At 38.5% G+C, this 17,956-nt stretch overlaps 1 protein-coding gene across 4 annotated transcripts in view; it reads right to left on the bottom strand.

The window, feature by feature from the left end:
- The window catches only part of ADGB (androglobin), a 98,439-nt gene that overhangs the window by 20,551 nt on the left and 59,932 nt on the right, over positions 1-17,956 (bottom strand). For all 4 annotated transcript variants that reach the window (XM_070733677.1, XM_070733674.1, XM_070733676.1 and 1 more), the window contains 7 exons: positions 17,249-17,342; positions 16,561-16,695; positions 15,098-15,251; positions 14,610-14,797; positions 11,786-11,970; positions 5,279-5,472; positions 4,290-4,401 (listed from right to left, as the gene is read on the bottom strand). In XM_070733677.1, the coding sequence (XP_070589778.1) occupies positions 4,290-4,401; positions 5,279-5,472; positions 11,786-11,970; positions 14,610-14,797; positions 15,098-15,251; positions 16,561-16,695; positions 17,249-17,342 (1,062 nt within the window). The remainder of the gene's footprint in view (positions 1-4,289; positions 4,402-5,278; positions 5,473-11,785; positions 11,971-14,609; positions 14,798-15,097; positions 15,252-16,560; positions 16,696-17,248; positions 17,343-17,956) is intronic.

The following is a 17,956-nucleotide window of genomic DNA, read 5'->3' as shown; positions in this document are numbered from 1 at the left end:
GAAAGAGAGATGGAGAGGGGGGGAGAGAAAGAGATAGCAAGAGAGGGAGAGAAAGAGAGAGGGAGAGAGGGGGAGAGATAGAGATAGCAAGAGAGAGAGAGAGAAAGAGAGGGGGAGAGAGGGGGGAGAGAAAGAGAGAGAAAGAGATAGCAAAAGAGGGAGAGAGAAAGAGAGAGGGAGAGGAGAGACAGAAAGAGAGAGAAAGAGATAGTAAGAGAAGGAGAGAGAGGGAGAGAGAGGGGAGAGAAAGAGAGAGAAAGAGATAGCAAGAGAGGGAGAGAGAAAGAGAGAGGGAGAGGGGAGACAGAAAGAGAGAGAAAGAGATAGTAAGAGAAGGAGAGAGAGGGAGAGAGAGGGGGGAGAGAAAGAGATAAAGCAAAAAAGAGAGAGAGAGAAAGAGAGATAGCAAGAGAGGAAAAGAGAGAGGGGGGAGAGAGAAAGACAGCAAGAGAGAGAGAGAAAGCAAGAGAGAGAGAGAAAGAGGGGGGAAGGAGGGTGAGGGAAAGACATTGAGGGAGGGAAGGAGGGAGAGAGAAGGAGGGCAAAAAAAGAGAGGAAGGAAGGGAGAAACAAAGAGATGGAGAGAGAGGGGGGAAAGAAAGAGGAAGGAAGGAAGAGAGAGAGAGAAAGAAAGAAAGAGGAGAGAGAGAAATAGAGCGAAAGGGAGGAAGAGAGATATTTTTTTGTCCAAACCCCCCCCCCCCCCGCTCAATGTTCCCCAGGATTTTGTAAATGTGAATAATGTGCCGCGGCTCAAAAAAGGTTGGGAAACACTGCTCTGGAGAATCATTTGAGCTCTCAAATATTGGAATACAGTACTGTTCTTCTTCCTTTCTTTACACGAGCCAAACCCAAATCTTGCAACTGTTCTTCATATGTTTTAGTCTCCAGCCTTCGATCATCTTAGTTGCTTTTCTCTGAACTTTTTCCAAAGTCTCAACATCTTTTTTGTAATATGGTGACCAAAATTGGTCGCAGCATTCCAGGTGTGGAATTTTTTTGCTCGCAAGAGTGCGATGCGAGCACACACGCTACAGAATAACCTTATTCTGTCCATATCAAGAAAACACAGATGAAACATGGTGGTGGGGGGGATACAAACTCATCCTCAAACTCTTGATGAAGAAGCTAAGGTGGGAGGGAAGGCATGGTTGAAAACAGGAAGGAAGCTTTCCTGTTATAAATCCTCAAAATATCATTGAAGTTTTGAACATCACTTTTGAATTCTACTGTGATGATATTACTGTAATGGGTTTGTTCCACACTCTTTTCCTGTTCAAATTCTACTTTTGTAAATGTTTTTTTTTAAATAAGGATGATTCAAAGTTCCTTCATCAAAGAAACACAAACTGGATGAAATTTAATTCTGAAGGATAATCTCAATCTAAGAAGAGGAGGAATTCTTAGTCATTCTTATTCTTTTTCCAATAGTTTTACTTCACTAAGAATGTAATTCCCTACTATTTTTATATGTTTATCCATCCAGAGGAATGGTTAAAATACCTAGGTATGTTCAGCTTCTAGAAAAGGTGGAGAGGGGACATGACAGCTATCTTCAATTATATGAAGGATTGTCACACTGTAGAGAATTTTTTTTTAACCTTGACAACCTTGGACTTCAACTCTTAGAATTTCCCAGTCAGCAAAATGAAAGGCCACACATCCTGAAGTTGCTATGGTTGAGGAACCCTGCTGCAGAGGGTTTGGACTCTTTTCTTCCAGAAAAAAAGAGGACTACTGGAGGATTTTAAGACGAGATTGGACAACCATTTGTCCGAAATGGTACAGTTTCTTGCATAGGTAAGGGGTTGGATTAAAAGACCTCCAAGGTCTCCTTCAACTCTGTTATTCTGTTAATGAAATAAAACCTCAAGGATGTAGTACAGTTTAGATATTAGAAGAAGGTCTTGATAGTAAGAGCTGTCAAACAGTGGAACTGATTGGACTGATTGAATTCATACTGCATAGAGTGGTTTCTTCCTCTTCATTGGAAGTTTGCAAATAGAGCTGGAAACTCATCTATTAGGAATGGTTTCATTATGCCATTGTTCTCTCTGCCTTTCGCTGGCATTGTAAGGCAATATTTTAAGCTAAAATTATGTCTTCTCCTCAGCATAAATTTCCCAGCATACATACGTTTTTTTTACTGGAATTAAATCAGGAGACAACTTCTAAAATGTATATTTTCTCTCCATTAATTTAAAAATGTCCAAAGATGATCTATGTGCTCTGTTCTAGCCAGTTAAACTAGACAATAATAATTTACTGCAGATGGCACTGTTGCCTTATACATTATGAAATAAGAATTGTTAAGATTTGAAGCAAACATTTTATTAATGCACAATTTTTTGGAAATTACCATCAGCATAACAGAATTTGTCAGTTTTTGTTTCAAATACATTCTAATTTTCCTGACAGTTTTGTTTGTTTCAATTCTGTTCTATATTAAGTATTTTGCAACAGAATTAAATTGCATATATGAAAAGAAATATACACATCGCTTTCAATATATTTGCTCACTGTATATACCGGTACTTTCTAAAATTATCTGGCTTCATTATAATGTATGTTTGTGTACATTTCTCTTTAATTTTCTAGTTTACCTGATTATAACATGCCTTGTTTTTTTCTTCTAAATTTATTTGCTCTTTCTTCATATATTCACTTTGTGACCTGCACATCATTCATTTTGCCTTAGAAGCCTCTTCAATGTATTTCCTTTATGCTGATCTCTCACATTTGTATTCAATCCTTTAAGTTGATCTCTCAATTTGTATTCATTCAGCACTCATTCATTTCCCTTCTCTTTTTGTTTTCATCATACATATTTCGATATCCCATTCTTGTTGTCCTAAATTTATTTTTATGTTTCTCTTAAGATAATTCTTTTTATATAATAAAGCACAAAAGTTCTGGAAGCCTATTGTTTACTCCTCTTCATCTATTTGCCAGGGGGAGGGGGACTGCTTCCACAAAGCAGCCATTTTTTGTGCTGTATTTGGTTTATTCCAATGATGACGAACCTATGGCACAGGTGGCACACAGAGTCATATCTGCTGGCATGCGAGCCATTGCCTTAGCTCAGCTCCAACGTGCATGTGTGTGCTGACCAGCTGATTTTTGGCTCACACAGAAGTTCTGGGAGGGTGTTTTTGGCTTCCAGAGAACCTCCAGGGGGATATGGGATGGCATTTTTACTCTTCCCCAGCTCTAGGGGGAGAGTAAAAATCCAATTAATTTCCTTGCATTGCGCAACCTCTTTTATTTCATCATTTCGTCGAACTTCTTTTTTTCATATTTGCCAATGGCATAACTCATTTCATATTATCCCAAGCAGTTTATGCACCCTCTTTTTTCTGTCTAGCTAGTATTTCTTTAGTTGAGAGATTAATTTATATTTTAATAATAAATAATAATAATTTATTAGATTTGTATGCCGCCCCTCTCCGAAGACTCGGGGTGGCTCACAACAACGATAAAAACAATATTATAATGGCACAAATCTAATATTAAAAAACTAAAAACCCTATCATAATTAAAAACCAGACAGCACATACATACCAAACATAAATTATAATAAGCCTGGGGGAAAGATGTCTCAAATCTTCCATGCCTGGTGGTATAGGTGACTCTTAAGTAGTTTACGGAAGACAAGGAGGGTGGGAGCAGTTCTAATCTCCGGGGGGAGTTGATTCCAGAGGGCTGGGGCCGCCACAGAGAAGGCTCTTCCCCTGGGGCCCACCAGACGACATTGTTTAGTCGACGGGACCCAGAGAAGGCCAACTCTGTGGGACCTTATCGGCTGCTGGGATTCGTGCGGTAGCAGGCGGTTCTGGTTTAGTATGATTTTGATCAGGAGTTGGGATTTTACTCCTTTTCTTTTCTTCCATGTCCATTTCTTTGCAAATCCACTTTTAACACTATCATAAGCTGATAGTGTTACATACATTTACAAAATCTGGCCATTCCAAGAATGGCTGCTTTAATTTTCCTCCCTCAATTAAGAGGTGAATGAGGTGGAGAGTATTCTCTCAGGAGTTCCATCACTTTGGAGCTTTTGATTTTTATGATGACTGGATGATAAGAATATCATTCATAGTCATTTGAAGTGATTTATTCCTTTTATTATTGTTATTTATGGTTAGCTGTGCTTTGGTTACTGTTATATAAAGTACTGAGAGTCACACTGGAAGGTTATGATTTATTGGAAATAAATGAATAAATAAAGCTTATTGTTTTAACACTATGACACTTTTAATTCAGAATAAATACCTAAAACAGTGACTTACCTTTTATTTCATTTTTTTCTAATTCTTTTAGAGCCTGAACAAATAAAATTTGACTTTCAGTAAGTGGCCAACTATTATATAACACGGAAGCTTGTATAATATATTTGTGGGTCTGTAAAATTGAAAAAACAATATATTACAATTTCATATATAAAGTTAAACCAATAAAATCCTCCTTGACTGCTATTTTAAACCACCATAGCTTCAGAAAATGGAAAGAAAGAAGAGCTAAAATAAGATGTTTGATGAATTCGTCCATGATAGTTATATAAAAACAACATATCTGTCAGTGGTAATTTCTAGTCACATTTAATTTGCTATTCTGTAAGTTAGCATTATTTTGGTAGTTCAACTATATATCATCATAGTTCACTGTAAAACCTCTATGGTAAGATAGAAGCAATGAGAAATCTGGGCTATAACATAAAAATAAATTAAAAAAATCTATGGTAATTGAACTATAAAACTTTAGCAAAAAGCCAAAATCATTAACATTAAATTTTACAACTGTTAATTTAATAACCATACCAGAATTACATACATCAATATCTTAATTACACAGAACATAGCATTTTGTTAAAGTTCAGGTTTTTTATTGCTTTTCAGATTAAACATTTTGATATTGCCCATAATTTATTACACATTTATGCATTTGAATAATTTCCAAAAATAACCCTTTTTTTCCCAGATCACGTGGAAATTAGATATTATTAAAATAACCCAAAAGAGTTAACCATTCTTTGGGGAAAAGAGCTTGGAAGGATCAAAATGGAGGCAGGCTGCTGTGTAAAATTCATGCATGGAAATTAGGTTGTTTTCTTTGTAGCAAGATTTTGCCATGCTTGTGAGAAAATCCCATGGCATCAAATTTTACAAAACGCTAAGTCATCTTAAAACACTTGGTGAAGTGACACATACAACAAATTTGGGATATGTTTATTCCCCCACAAAAGAATTTAAGGTTCTAAATATTCATTCATATCTTTCACCTGTTGAAGCAAATTCTCATCAATGATAGGAAGAGTGGGAATGTCTTCATCTGCTGAAACTGAGCCTTCCTGAGATACCTTAGGCGAAGTCTTAACGGTCTTCTGAGATGCTACTGAACCTTTCTTCTTAGTGGGTACAACTTCAGCTTCTTTTTTGGGCGCGCTTTGAATTACCACACCTTTACTTGCTGTTGCTGAGAAAGGAAGAATAACTTTAAAGAGATTGAAACCAGTATTATTGTAACAGAATATCGTATCATATATATTGTATAAACATCCTTTTGGTACTGATCTGTGGGTTGATGCCTTTTATCATTCACACACATTGATGTCACACAAACTTTCCCCCAAAGTCTTACACAATGTGGCCAAACCATTTAGCGAAGTATAGGAAAAATATTTTTGAAAGTTAAAATTCATTTCGTGTGAAAATATTTTAAAATCTTAAGTTGGAATTTGAAAATATATACCAAAATATATGACCTGCAAAGGTTCTTTCAGTAGAAATAACTAGTTGTTTCTGATGGAGTCCAGACTATTAGATACCAAAATAAAAACAAAGATATGTAGACTATAGAGATAACTCCATCTATATCCCAATGAAAAGATATAATCAAAAATCTTCCCTAGTATATAACATTTGATAAGCAGCAAACAGCACCAGGAACAATCAAGGAAGAAACCAGAGGTTCTCTAGAACTGGTAATAATTTGGCAGCCTGGGTCGCTAGAACTGGCAGTGAACCAGGCCTACCATGCTCAAGTCGGTTCTCTAGGTGGCACCATAGGCTCCACCATCTTGGTTTTTTTGTACTGCATATGTGCGTTCACATGGACAGGCAAGGTTGCGTTCCTGAGCACATCGGCACTAAAGCAATCTTGTATCCACTCCTGTAAGAAACAATACTCAAATCAAGGAACCATCAAGAAAAACCTCCAACCAAGATTGGCGGGAAAGCTACTATACATAAACAACCAGCAAATTCCATTTCTTCAAATTAGCTATTTTGGTAATAAAACATCTGCAGAAAAACAACCAAGCTCAGAGAACATCGAGTATCCATGATTAAGACTAATATTTCTGGCAATAACTCCATAGTAAATTCTTAAAGGCCTTCCAGAAGAACTAGATTTTTACCAGTTTACAGAAGATCAAAAAATTTTAAGAGAAGATTGAACTGCCACTTGATTGGTGTACTATAGGGTTCCTGCTTGGGCAGGGGGTTGAACTCGATGGCCTTCATGGTCTCTTTCAACTCTAACAATAAATTTTAAAAAAATGAAGTTCATTCTGACCTCAGCAAGAGGCTGTTTCATAAGAAATAGTCACAGAGAACAGATCCTTTTACTGCACTTCCTGGTATTTGGAGATGCTTAGCAGATGCTCTTGGCCATCTTGACCAGGTGACCAAACTCATCTGAGAGAATAAACTTCTTAAATACTCAGGTTCTGAACCAAATAGGGCAGTGATAGCAAACCTATGGCATGGGTGCCAGTGGTGGGCTCCTAAGGGAACGGTCGGGAACGTAGTTCCGGTAGCAAAATTTGGAGCTCCATCCCAGAGCACCCAATTTGCACTGAAAAGGCATAAGCCACGTCCACAGTGTGGTAGTAAAAATTTTGGTAGCCCATCACTGCATACACGGAACCATATTTGCTGGCACATGAACCATTGTCCTAGCTCAGTTCCAACGTGCATACGTGTGCTGGCCAGCTGATTTTTGGCTCGCACAGAAGCTGTGGGAGGGTGTTTGTGGCTTCCAGAGAGCCTCCTGGGGGGATGGGGGAGGGCATTTTTACATTCCCCCCGTTCCAGGAAAGCTTTTGGACCCTGGGGTGGGTGAAACACTGGCTCCACCAGAAGTTGGGAAACACTCTGTTTCCGGCCTCCAGGGAATGGGGGAAGTTGTTTTCACCCTCCCCTGGCATTGAATTATGAGTTTGGGCACTCATGCATGCCCGATAGTGCACGCACATGCTATTTTGGCACCCGAGAGAAAAAAGGTTCGCCATCATTGATATGGAGCTATGAGGGTGAACCTATAGCAAGTGTACACAGGTGGCACGGAGAGCTCCAGCTCAGCTTGACCACACATGTGCATGGCTCCTGCCGGCCAGTTGATTTACGGGTCTCTACTGCGCATGTGTGGTGCGCATGCAGAAGACATGTGCACATGAGCGGGGTTGCATGCACATGTATGGGTGTGTGGCACGCACAGGGGTCATGCATGGGAGTTGTGCACTCATGTGCAGGGGCAGAGAACTTGCAGGTGGGTAGTGCCATACCTGCATGCTTAGGGGCACATGTGGGGGGCTCACATGTATGCATGGGGTGGGCTGCAAACAGGGGGATCATGTGCACATGCACAGGGATGGGGTGCATAGGGGATCATGCACGCACTGCATTATGGGTGTAAAAGTGATTGCACTTTTAGCCATCATTGATGTAAGGTTTTAAAACAATTGAATTCTTCATTGTACTCAGTAACATAGTAGTAACCATGCAAACGTCTGCAGCAATGGTGTAATAATGTAGCACCAACACTGACCAGCGAACATATGGACTCTTGCAATTTGGATCAGAAGTTTCTGGTTGGTACTCAAAAGTACTCCCATCTAGTGTGAAATATAGTTATCTAACTGGGAGATAGTAAGAACAAAAGCAACTATTATCAATACATCATGTTCCAGCTAAGGCTGCAACTGGTGGACCAGATTAAAGCCCACATGGCCATGACTTCCATCTGCTTTTCTGATAGAAGTTCTGAGTCCATGACATATTTATTTATTCAATTTAGATCGCAAGCCTGTTCTCTCCGAGAATGAACAATTCAATCAAGAGGCAAAGTTAGTCCTGGCTTTTAAATTAACAGCTGTCTTATTTTGGTTGAGCTTTGCTTCTATTTCTCCCCACTCAAATTATGATAGCCCACAGGCACTGACTTACAATTTCTATCACATCTTGAATGGGGTGGGTAGAGTTACCCAGTGGATTGATGGTACTTCATCCTGAATCACCCAGAAATCTTCTCAGATTCCCTGCCTGAGCACAACTATCTAAACCCAGTAATCCAGAAGGATATCATAAGTACTGAAGATTACAGGAGGTTTATATAATGGTATATGGGAATGACCTTCGGAGCAGAGAAAGAGCTGCAGCCTAGACCAGGGGTAGGCAAAGTTGGCTCTTTTATGACTTGTGGACTTCCACTCCCAGAATTCCTGAGACAATCATGCTAGCTCAGGGATTCTGGGAGTTGAAGTCCACATGTCGCAGAAGAGTCAACTTTGCCTACCCGTGGCCTAGACAATAGTCTGATAAACAAAGTTTGAGTCCAAAAAAAAGGGGTGGCAATAGCATCTGGCACCACTATAGCACACAAACCAACTAAAGTTCTCCAAAACATCCTAAAGAAACCAAAAGGCCTGCAGCCCCAGAAGAATGAACAGCAAACAACTACAGCATACAGTCATACAGTATAAGGATTATAACAGACACTATACAGGACAAATATGAAGACTAGCAGAGCACATCCATTAACACCAATTGGTAATCAGAAGACATAATAATTCTTCCATTTTCAACACACAGACAGACTTTACCATAATTATAAGTTTAAATTATTATTGGGAAACTGTGAGCATCCTAGATCAAGCCAAGACTAAAAACACTACAGAATTCCTAGCACTCAGACAAATCAGCCATCAACAGACATACAAAGATAAACAACATCTATATTGTTGTCAGCCCAGACAATTGGAAAGCCGAAACAGAAACCAAAGCCCAAAACATCTTGCCAATAATCAACACCCAGCTAAGCAGAGATTAACACCAGGGTTATATTAGACCAATAGTGAGCTAAACAATATAGACCAACAAGAAGTTAACAACACCCCTAGTCAAGGAATTAGCAAGTCAGACAAACAAGTCAACAGTAAACAATAGTCTAATCAAGGAACTACAAGAACACACCCACCAACATTGTCAAGGCAAGCCACTAGTACAGTGTTGCTGAACCTTTGCAGCACTGAGTGACGAAATGGGAACATGCGCATCCATCCATCCTAGAAATTGGAAGAGCAGCTGCCCCGTGCGCATGTGAGTGCCAGACAGCTGCTCTTCCTGTTTTCTAGCATGTACATGTACACCAGCCACCTGATCTTCCAGTTTCTGGCAGACATGCACATGCAAAGACCAGCTGTCCAAGGTGCATACATGCACAGGAAATGAAACTTATCCTCCTGGTTCACGCATGTGCACCAGGCAGCTGCTCTTCCAGTTTCTGGCGCTCCTGAGCATGTGAAGACCAGCTGGCTGGCATGCTGGAACCTGGAAGTGCAATGGGCGACTGCCCACAGGCCTGGAGAGATGGCTCTGCATGCCACTTCCAGCACGCATGCCATAGGTTTGAAATCACGGCACCAGTATATAAAAAAGACAGCAAGCCCTACACTCTTCTAGTACTAGTGATGTTACAGTATCTAGTTGGCTAATTAAATATTTGCATGAAAACAAATATTTGCATGCTCAGAGATCACCAAAGACTCCACAATTCAACCCCGAGCTACAAATATTCTATTCTATTGGTACAGATTGAAGCATTTCTAAACACCAGATCACGCCTCATCTGCTCCAAGATAAAGGTGAGACCTAATGTGTATCTAACTGTATGCACTGAGTTTGTACACAGGCTAATTTTACAGAAAGAGAGACCATGCTGACCCCAGAAAGTAGAGCTTAAAGGAAAATAGAGCTTAAAGGGAATAAAGCTTAAAAGAAAGTAGTGCTAATATTATAAGCAAATTGATATCCATCTCTGGAAGCAGATCAAGCAGCTTGGGAGGGATATGAAAACAGGAGATCAGTATAATAGTAGCCCTTCCCACCATTAAATATTTTCTGTAATAATCCTCTACCCTTTGTAATTGTCTTATCCATCCTATATATTTCCAAATCTGTTACCCATTTGTTCACAGATTTACTGCAGTCAAATCTGTCATTTGAAAATATCAACCGAAGTGCAAGGTTTCCAGCCCTCTGGATATTTGACTGTGGGATTGAGAATTCATGTATATTGTGCCACCACACATAAAGAATGGTCTCCAACAATGATCTTGATAAAGTAAGTGACTTATATAAAAGGGTTCTCAAACAAGGAATTCCCTTCCCATGGGAAATATATTTTCAACTATTCACCTTTTTAAGGAGTTGTGATTCACTGGTCCTTATACTTCAAAACTAATTATTCTACTGGAACAAACAAAGGCAAGTAAAACAGGTTTCATTGAAGAGATGCTTGAAAAAAATGTACTGCTTCAGTTACTTTGGAGTTATCAAAATATAAGTCAGGGAGATGCCAGCAATTTAGAGCAAGGATTACATTTTAAAACAATTGTACTAGCATTGCCTAAGAAGAATGGGAATGCTGTCAAAACACAAACTATTTTAGTTCTCATTTTGCTTACACATGCCAACGGACCAGTTGTGGTATCACAAAGTGGGAATCTTTCAGATAGATATTATAATGATTAAAATTTAACCTATTTATTTATTTCTTGTGAATCTCAACCTCAAAGGTGGGGATGTGTCATACAAATTCATTTATAATTTTAGAGAATCACAATATGGCAACATTCGAAAAATCCTGGATTCCTGGATTATAGCCATCACAGAGTTTCTTTTCCTCTACCACTCTTCAATTTTTAATGCTTAATGAAACAATATTATGGATTGGATTCTGTGAAAAGATTGATTAATTAATTTTATTTATTTATTTATTAATCAGATTTGTATGCTGCCCCTCTCCGCAGACTCGGGGCGGCTAACAGCAATAATAATACAGTGTAAACAAATCTAATATTTAAGTTAATTTAAAACCCCAATTTAGAAACCAATCATACATACTGACATACCATGTATAAATTTTATAAGCCTAGGGGGAGGGAAAGTCTCAGTTCCCCCATGCCTGACGACAGAGATGGGTTTTAAGGAGCTTACGAAAGGCAAAGAGGGTGGGGGCAATTCTGATATCTGGGGGGAGTTGGTTCCAAAGGGTCGGGGCCGCCACAGAGAAGGCTCTTCCCCTGGGTCCCGCCAAATGACATTGTTTAGTTGATGGGCCCGGAGAAGGCCAACTCTGTGGGACCTAACTGGTCACTGGGATTCGTGCGGCAGAAGGCGGTCCCTGAGATGGGAGTTGTTAGGATGTTCCAGCTAACTGAAAGGAGAAGAATATAGTTTTAGCTATTTTGTTATGTATGTTTCGGCTCTGAGGCTTACAATATACAATAAACTCTTCCTTCTGGAGTAGATTTAGGATATATTATATGAATGACTGCAAAAATATTTGGTGATAGTGACAGCATCAGGCACTAACTTCCTATGTGAGGCAAGCAGATTACGTGGCAAGGGCATTGCTACTACATATACATACATAAAAATCCATTCAAGATCACCATCATCACAATCATCATTATCATCTAGAAAAAGCATAGAATAATACAGACACAGGCTACTTAAAGGCCTTTCAGAAGATATGAAATGAAATGCAGGAATGATGACATGACCCTTCCCAGTAGAGCTCGCCATCTCTTCTTCAGAATCCAGAACTTGCAGTTTAATCATAGTATCCGTTTTAGAAGTCTGAACCTGCACAGTAGCAATAAGCGGTATTGAAACTTTTACGAAATATCTAAAGGGGGAAAAAATCAAGACAGAAAATAAATAAATAATAATGTCACATGTAATTCTCTTCAGCAAGTCAAATTCTATTTTATTTTTATTCAAGAAAACAGTTTTTAAATGCTGTGAAAATAAGGTTTGATCTGAAAATTACATATATATGTAGAAATACCTACTTGCGGCTACATAAATAAGTACAAACTTAATTGGTTCCAGGACGAGGTTCTTAAGGTGAAAAGTTTGTAAGACGAAACAATGTTTCCCATAGGAATCAATGGAAAAGCAATTAATGCGTGCAAGCCCAAAATTCACCCCTTTTGCCAGCCGAAGCGCCTGTTTTTGCACTGCTGGGATTCCCCGGAGGCTCCCCTCCATGGGAAACCCCACCTCCAGACTTCTGTGTTTTTGCAATGCTGCGATTTCAGTGAGGCTCCCCTCGGTGGGAAACCCCACCTCCAGACTTCCGTTGCCAGCGAAGCGCCCGTTTTTGCGCTGCTGGGATTCTCCTGCAGCATCACAAAAACACGGAAGTCCGGAGGTGGTGTTTCCCATGGAGGGGAGCCTCAGGGGAATCCCAGCAGCGCAAAAATGGGTGCTTCGCTGGCAACGGAAGTCTGGAGGTGGGGCATCCCAGTGGCGGCGGTGGGTTTGTAAGATGAAAATAGTTTGTAAGAAGAGGCAAAAAAATCTTAAACCCCGGGTTTGTATCTTGAAAAGTTTGTATGACAGGCGTTTGTAAGACGAGGTATCACTGTACAGCACTAAAGTTACAGTATTACAGTGAAAATGGAATTAACATTTAATATTTATAAGTGACTCAAAAGAAAGTGAGAATTTCTTACAGATTGACAATAAAACCTCAGTGAGAATGAACAACAGAATAAATAAGTACGCTGAATACATTTTCCCAATTTTATCCCTATATGATATTTTGTACTATGTTTCCAATAATCCTCCTTCCAAGCACAACTAATGGCTGAGATATGAGAGCCAATCCAACCTTCCTTAATCTGATATCCAACATCAAGGACATCAGATTAGGGAAGGTTGTCTTGAATAGTTTCTACCTAATAAATTGTTCTCAAGGGAGTCTTAACAGATGTCCCACAGCTTCCATGGTCTTTGCAGAATTTTAATTCTTTTGCTTTATAGAGCTTTAGTTTTCTTAAGTTAGGTATGATCTGTAGGACAGAATTATGCTTGAAAAATTTGACTGTTGATAGGGAATACAATTTTTGAATTATCTACACAGAAAAGAAGTAAATCGTTTATAAAGCCATCACTCTTCTTTTTATTTACAGAGTGAACTTTACACTCACACCTGTAGAGTAATGTATTCATGACATTACATCATAACAAAAACAGGAACTGGAAAGCTATTCTTTTATTCACACTGCTTCTAATATTTCTAAACAAATAACTAGCAATATTAGATCATCTTCCTTAATCTTTAACAGTTTAATTAATATTATTCATTAGAAAAATACTGTAATGAAATGCACTGATCATGGTGGAAAGAATTGTAAACTGAAGTAGCTTTTAGTCTATTTATTACCTTTCATTCCATTATTAATTGTAGAATCACCTGCATTTGACTATTATACCACCCCCAACACACATAAAGGGTATGTAAATTGCATATTTTTCCAGGCTTCCACAATTGCTTTGTAAGCTGCTGCTGAACATGTGACATGTGAAATGCTCCTTTTCAAATACAGTAATACCTCGTCTTACGAATTTAATTGGTTCCGGAAGTAGGTTCGTAAGGCGAAAAGTTCATAAGATGAAACAGTGTTTCCCATAGGAAACAATGTAAAAGCGATTAATGCGTGCAAGGGGGAAAGAAAATCGCAAAATGGCGCTCTGCTGGGTGCCGCCCCCCGGCTGTCACCTTTTAAAACAGCCGTGGGGCTTCTCGGTGTTCTCCTGAACCCGAACTTTTCGGGTTCGGGTTTGGGAGGCCGCCGAGAAGCGCTGCCACTTGCATGTCACCTTCTGAAACAGCTGGGGGCTTCTCGGCATTCTCCCGAACGCCAAACCCAGAAGTTTGGCAAAAGTTCGGGTTCGGGTTCCGGAGGCCGCCGAGAAGCACCCGGCTGTTTCAGAAGGTTACAGCCGGGCGGCAGCGCCCGGCGGAGCACTGTTTTTGCAATCAGCGGCGGTGTTTTCGGCCGATCTGGAGGCTGGAAAGGAGGTGGAGAATCCCAATAGGGAATTCCATGGGCGGAGCTTTGATGTCATGAAGACGTCCTTCCTGGTCGGCCGAAATGTGGCCTCGGGTTCGGGTTCGAGAGGCCGCCGAGAAGCGCTGCCACCCGCCTGTCACCTTCTGAAACAGCTGGGGGGCTTCTCAGTGTTCTCCCGAACCCGAACCACCTGGCTATTTTAAAAGGTGACAGCCGGGCAGCGGCACCCAGCGGAGTGCCATTTTGCGATCTGTGGTGGGTTCGTAAGCCAAAAGAAGTTCGTAAGAAGAGGCAAAAAATTTCTGAACCCCAGGTTCGTATCTCGAAGTGTTCGTATCACGAGGGGTTCGTATGACGAGGTACCACTGTACTTGCTCAGTCCTCTGATATTACATACTAAAAATAATTTCTGTGCATAAAATGTATACTATTACTTCTACTACTAATGTTTTTCATATTTTACCTGAATATAATATGCTTATCATTCGGCAGATAATAGTCTTTAACTTCTTTAACGGAAAACATGTTGTTTACAGCTTCACGAGAGAGAAATGGAAGAGGAATGTAAGAACTTATGAGCCGAAGCCTTACTTTCCCAGCTGGCACAGGTGAGTCACCAGTCTGAATTTCTGCCATGAAAGTATATCCTTTCTAAAATAAAAAGTTAAGTAATTGAAATGTTTAAGATGATACTTAAAAATGAAAGCTTTCAAGAATTGGGAAGTTTTTCCAGGATGAATTTATTTTGAATTGAGTCGATCAAAGTGAACGATCAAAGCAGTTTTAGCCTAATCAATTTGTCATTACATTTTGAATCAATCTTTTAATATTGAATCTTCAGTTTGAATTGTATTGCACACACTTTGTGTGTGTGCATACTTGTGTGTAGCAAAAAAAGAAGAAGAATGGCAGTAATATGAAGATTATTATCAAAATGTTTATATATCTCACCTTGTTCTTTGTATAAAGATATGGTGCAACTCTGAGAAAGACTCGAGGAATTTCCTGTAATGTGTCATTGTCAACAACATGCAATACACATGTTGGAACCGTTGAATAAACTTTTGGTACAATTATCATGTCTTCTGGAATATGAAATACTTCCCTACAATAAAAATAGCAATTAAAAATAACTTCTTTTATCTTAGGATTTTTTTAGTAAGTCTATTTCTAATTTCTTAGGGCAGGTGTCCATAATGTTAAATTTTCATACTGAAATACTGTAAAACTCTGCTACCCAGCCAATATTTCTTTAAATAAACATTTTCATATATATATTTGCTGCTAGGAATTGCCCTGCAGTTCTTTGGATAGTTGACATAGGAAATGTACATTAGGTTGAAAGTATTTGAAGTAACCATTGAGTATAGCAATTTAGAAAGAAGTTTGACTTTAAAATTGTTTTAATTAATGTTCATTTCCAAGGTCAAAGGGGGAAAATAGAAGTATTGCTTTACTTTTCAAATAAAAAATAAGTTTCTTTTCATATCTCAGACTATTTGTTTGATTAGATATTGTACCTATGTCTTATGAGACAAATAACTAGACATAACACCACATAACCCCCCACCCCTTGAACTGTTGTCTTCATAGTTTATTTATTATTTATTTATCTATTAGATTTGTATGCCGCCCCTCTCCGCAGATTCGTTCCTTCTTTGTGTAATTTACGGCTTATAACATCAGCGGTTTTCATGTTTTCGTTCTGTATTTCCAACTAAACTAAGGTCATGTTATTGCTATCATACTCTTATTGGTAAAAGTTAATTCTGGAAACATATATTTTTTATTTACAGCTATTGTCTCTTCTCTTATCCACCCAGGTATAGAATTTCTCCCAAATTTCATAATATTTTGAATCTTTCTTGTTTTTAAGCTTTTGAGTCAATTTATCCATCTCTGCACAGTCATAAATCTTTTTAATCATTTCTCTCTCTGATGGTGTTTCTTCTTTTTTCCAATTTTGTGTTTCTAATTTTGGTTATTCTAATTGCTGTAATAATGTGCTGAATCAAATAATAGTAGTCTTTTTTAATTTTCTGATCTATTATGCCTAGAAGAAAAGTTTCTGGTTTTAGTATAAGTTTTATTTTAGTCATTTCGAAAATCCATAATTTTGTTTTTTTCCATATTATCTTTATTTTGGGGCATGTCCACCACATGTGGAAAAAGTTCCGTTTTTATTACTACACTTCCAACAATTTGGTTTTAAATTCGGGTATAATTTTTAATCCATACTAATGCAGCTACCTGATAATATAATTGCTAATCCGGGAACGCTGGACAGGGGAGCATACAACAGGAAACTTCAGTATGTGAATATTTGGGTCTCAGGCATATTAAGAGAATTAACTGTAAAATAAATTTCATTTCGGATTGCTGGTGAGTTATATTTACCTCAATAATAAACTCACCTGAAGACTACAAACCAAACATTTGATTGTTGATCCCCATAAGTTACAGTATAATCAGCAAAAGTTGTCTTAGTCCATTCATCTTCATAGCAACGATATTTTTCAACTGACTTACATTTGCTTTTAAATATATCTCTGTAAAAGATAGCATTAAACAATACCAGAATATTAACAGAGACAATGATATTCTGTTACTTCTGCTATATAAGATGAATACAGGACAAGCAAACATAGCACTTTAAAAGCAATGAGTACTTTATTTATTTGTTTAAAACATTTATATACCTACTCATCTTATACCAAATTGTGGGTGACTACCATATTATAAAATACAGTTTTCCACTCAACAATCGAGTTATCGAAGCTTGGAACTCAATTGTGTCAACCCCTAACCCCCAACACTTCTCCCTTAGACTCTCCACGATTGACCTTTCCAGGTTCCTAAGAGGCCAGTAAGGGGCATACAAAAGTGCACTGGTGTGCCTTTTGTCCCCTGTCCAATTGTCTTTCCTTTCTTTCACCTATCTTATATATTCTCTTCCTTTCATATATCCTCTCCTCTAAGTTCACCTTCACCCTCTTTTATATTATCACATGTCTATTTTCTTCCTATATACTTGTGTATTGGACAAATGAATAAATGAAATGAAATGAAATGACAAAAATGATATTGCAACAGATATATTACCTCAGAAACATCAAAGAACATTGTTCAAAATTTGGCTCAATTACAGCCCACAACTTTTGAAGTGTTTCTTTTGCTTTAGCATTATCCCTTGTACCTAAAATTACAAAAGGAAAAACAATCATTACGTAATGTACGGTGAATATTTGTAGTACATTGATCACTTGTATTATCCAAGTATTGAATACAGGTTAAACTCGAAAAATTAGAATGTCGTGCAAACATTCATTTATTTCAGTAATGTAACTTAAAAGGTTGAAACTTAATATATGAGAGATACTTATAACATGCAAGGCAAGATAGTTCAAGCCATGATTTGTCATAATTGTGATGATTATGGGGTACAGCTCATGAAAGCCCCAAATCCCCCATCTCAAAAAATTAGAATATTACATGTGATCAATAAAAAAAGGATTGTACATAGAACAATATCGGACCTCTGAAAAGTATAAGCATGCATATGTACTCAGTACTTGATTTGGGCCCCTTTTGCAGCAATTACTACCTCAATGCGGCGTGGCATTGATGCTATTAGCTTGTGGCACTGCTGAGATGTTATGGAAGACCAGGATGCTTCAATTTGTTATTATGTACTGTTTTATTGTTGTTGTGAGCCGCCCCGAGTTTGCGGAGAGGGGCGGCATATAAATCCAATAAATCTAATCTAATCTAATCAATAGCAGCATTCCGTTCTTCTGCATTGTTTGGTCT

The sequence above is a fragment of the Erythrolamprus reginae genome, chromosome 1, assembly GCF_031021105.1.
Source record: "Erythrolamprus reginae isolate rEryReg1 chromosome 1, rEryReg1.hap1, whole genome shotgun sequence".
Taxonomy (NCBI): domain Eukaryota; kingdom Metazoa; phylum Chordata; class Lepidosauria; order Squamata; family Dipsadidae; genus Erythrolamprus; species Erythrolamprus reginae.
The sequence above is the reverse complement of the archived record's forward strand: the minus strand, read 5'-3'. Positions and strand labels throughout refer to the sequence as shown.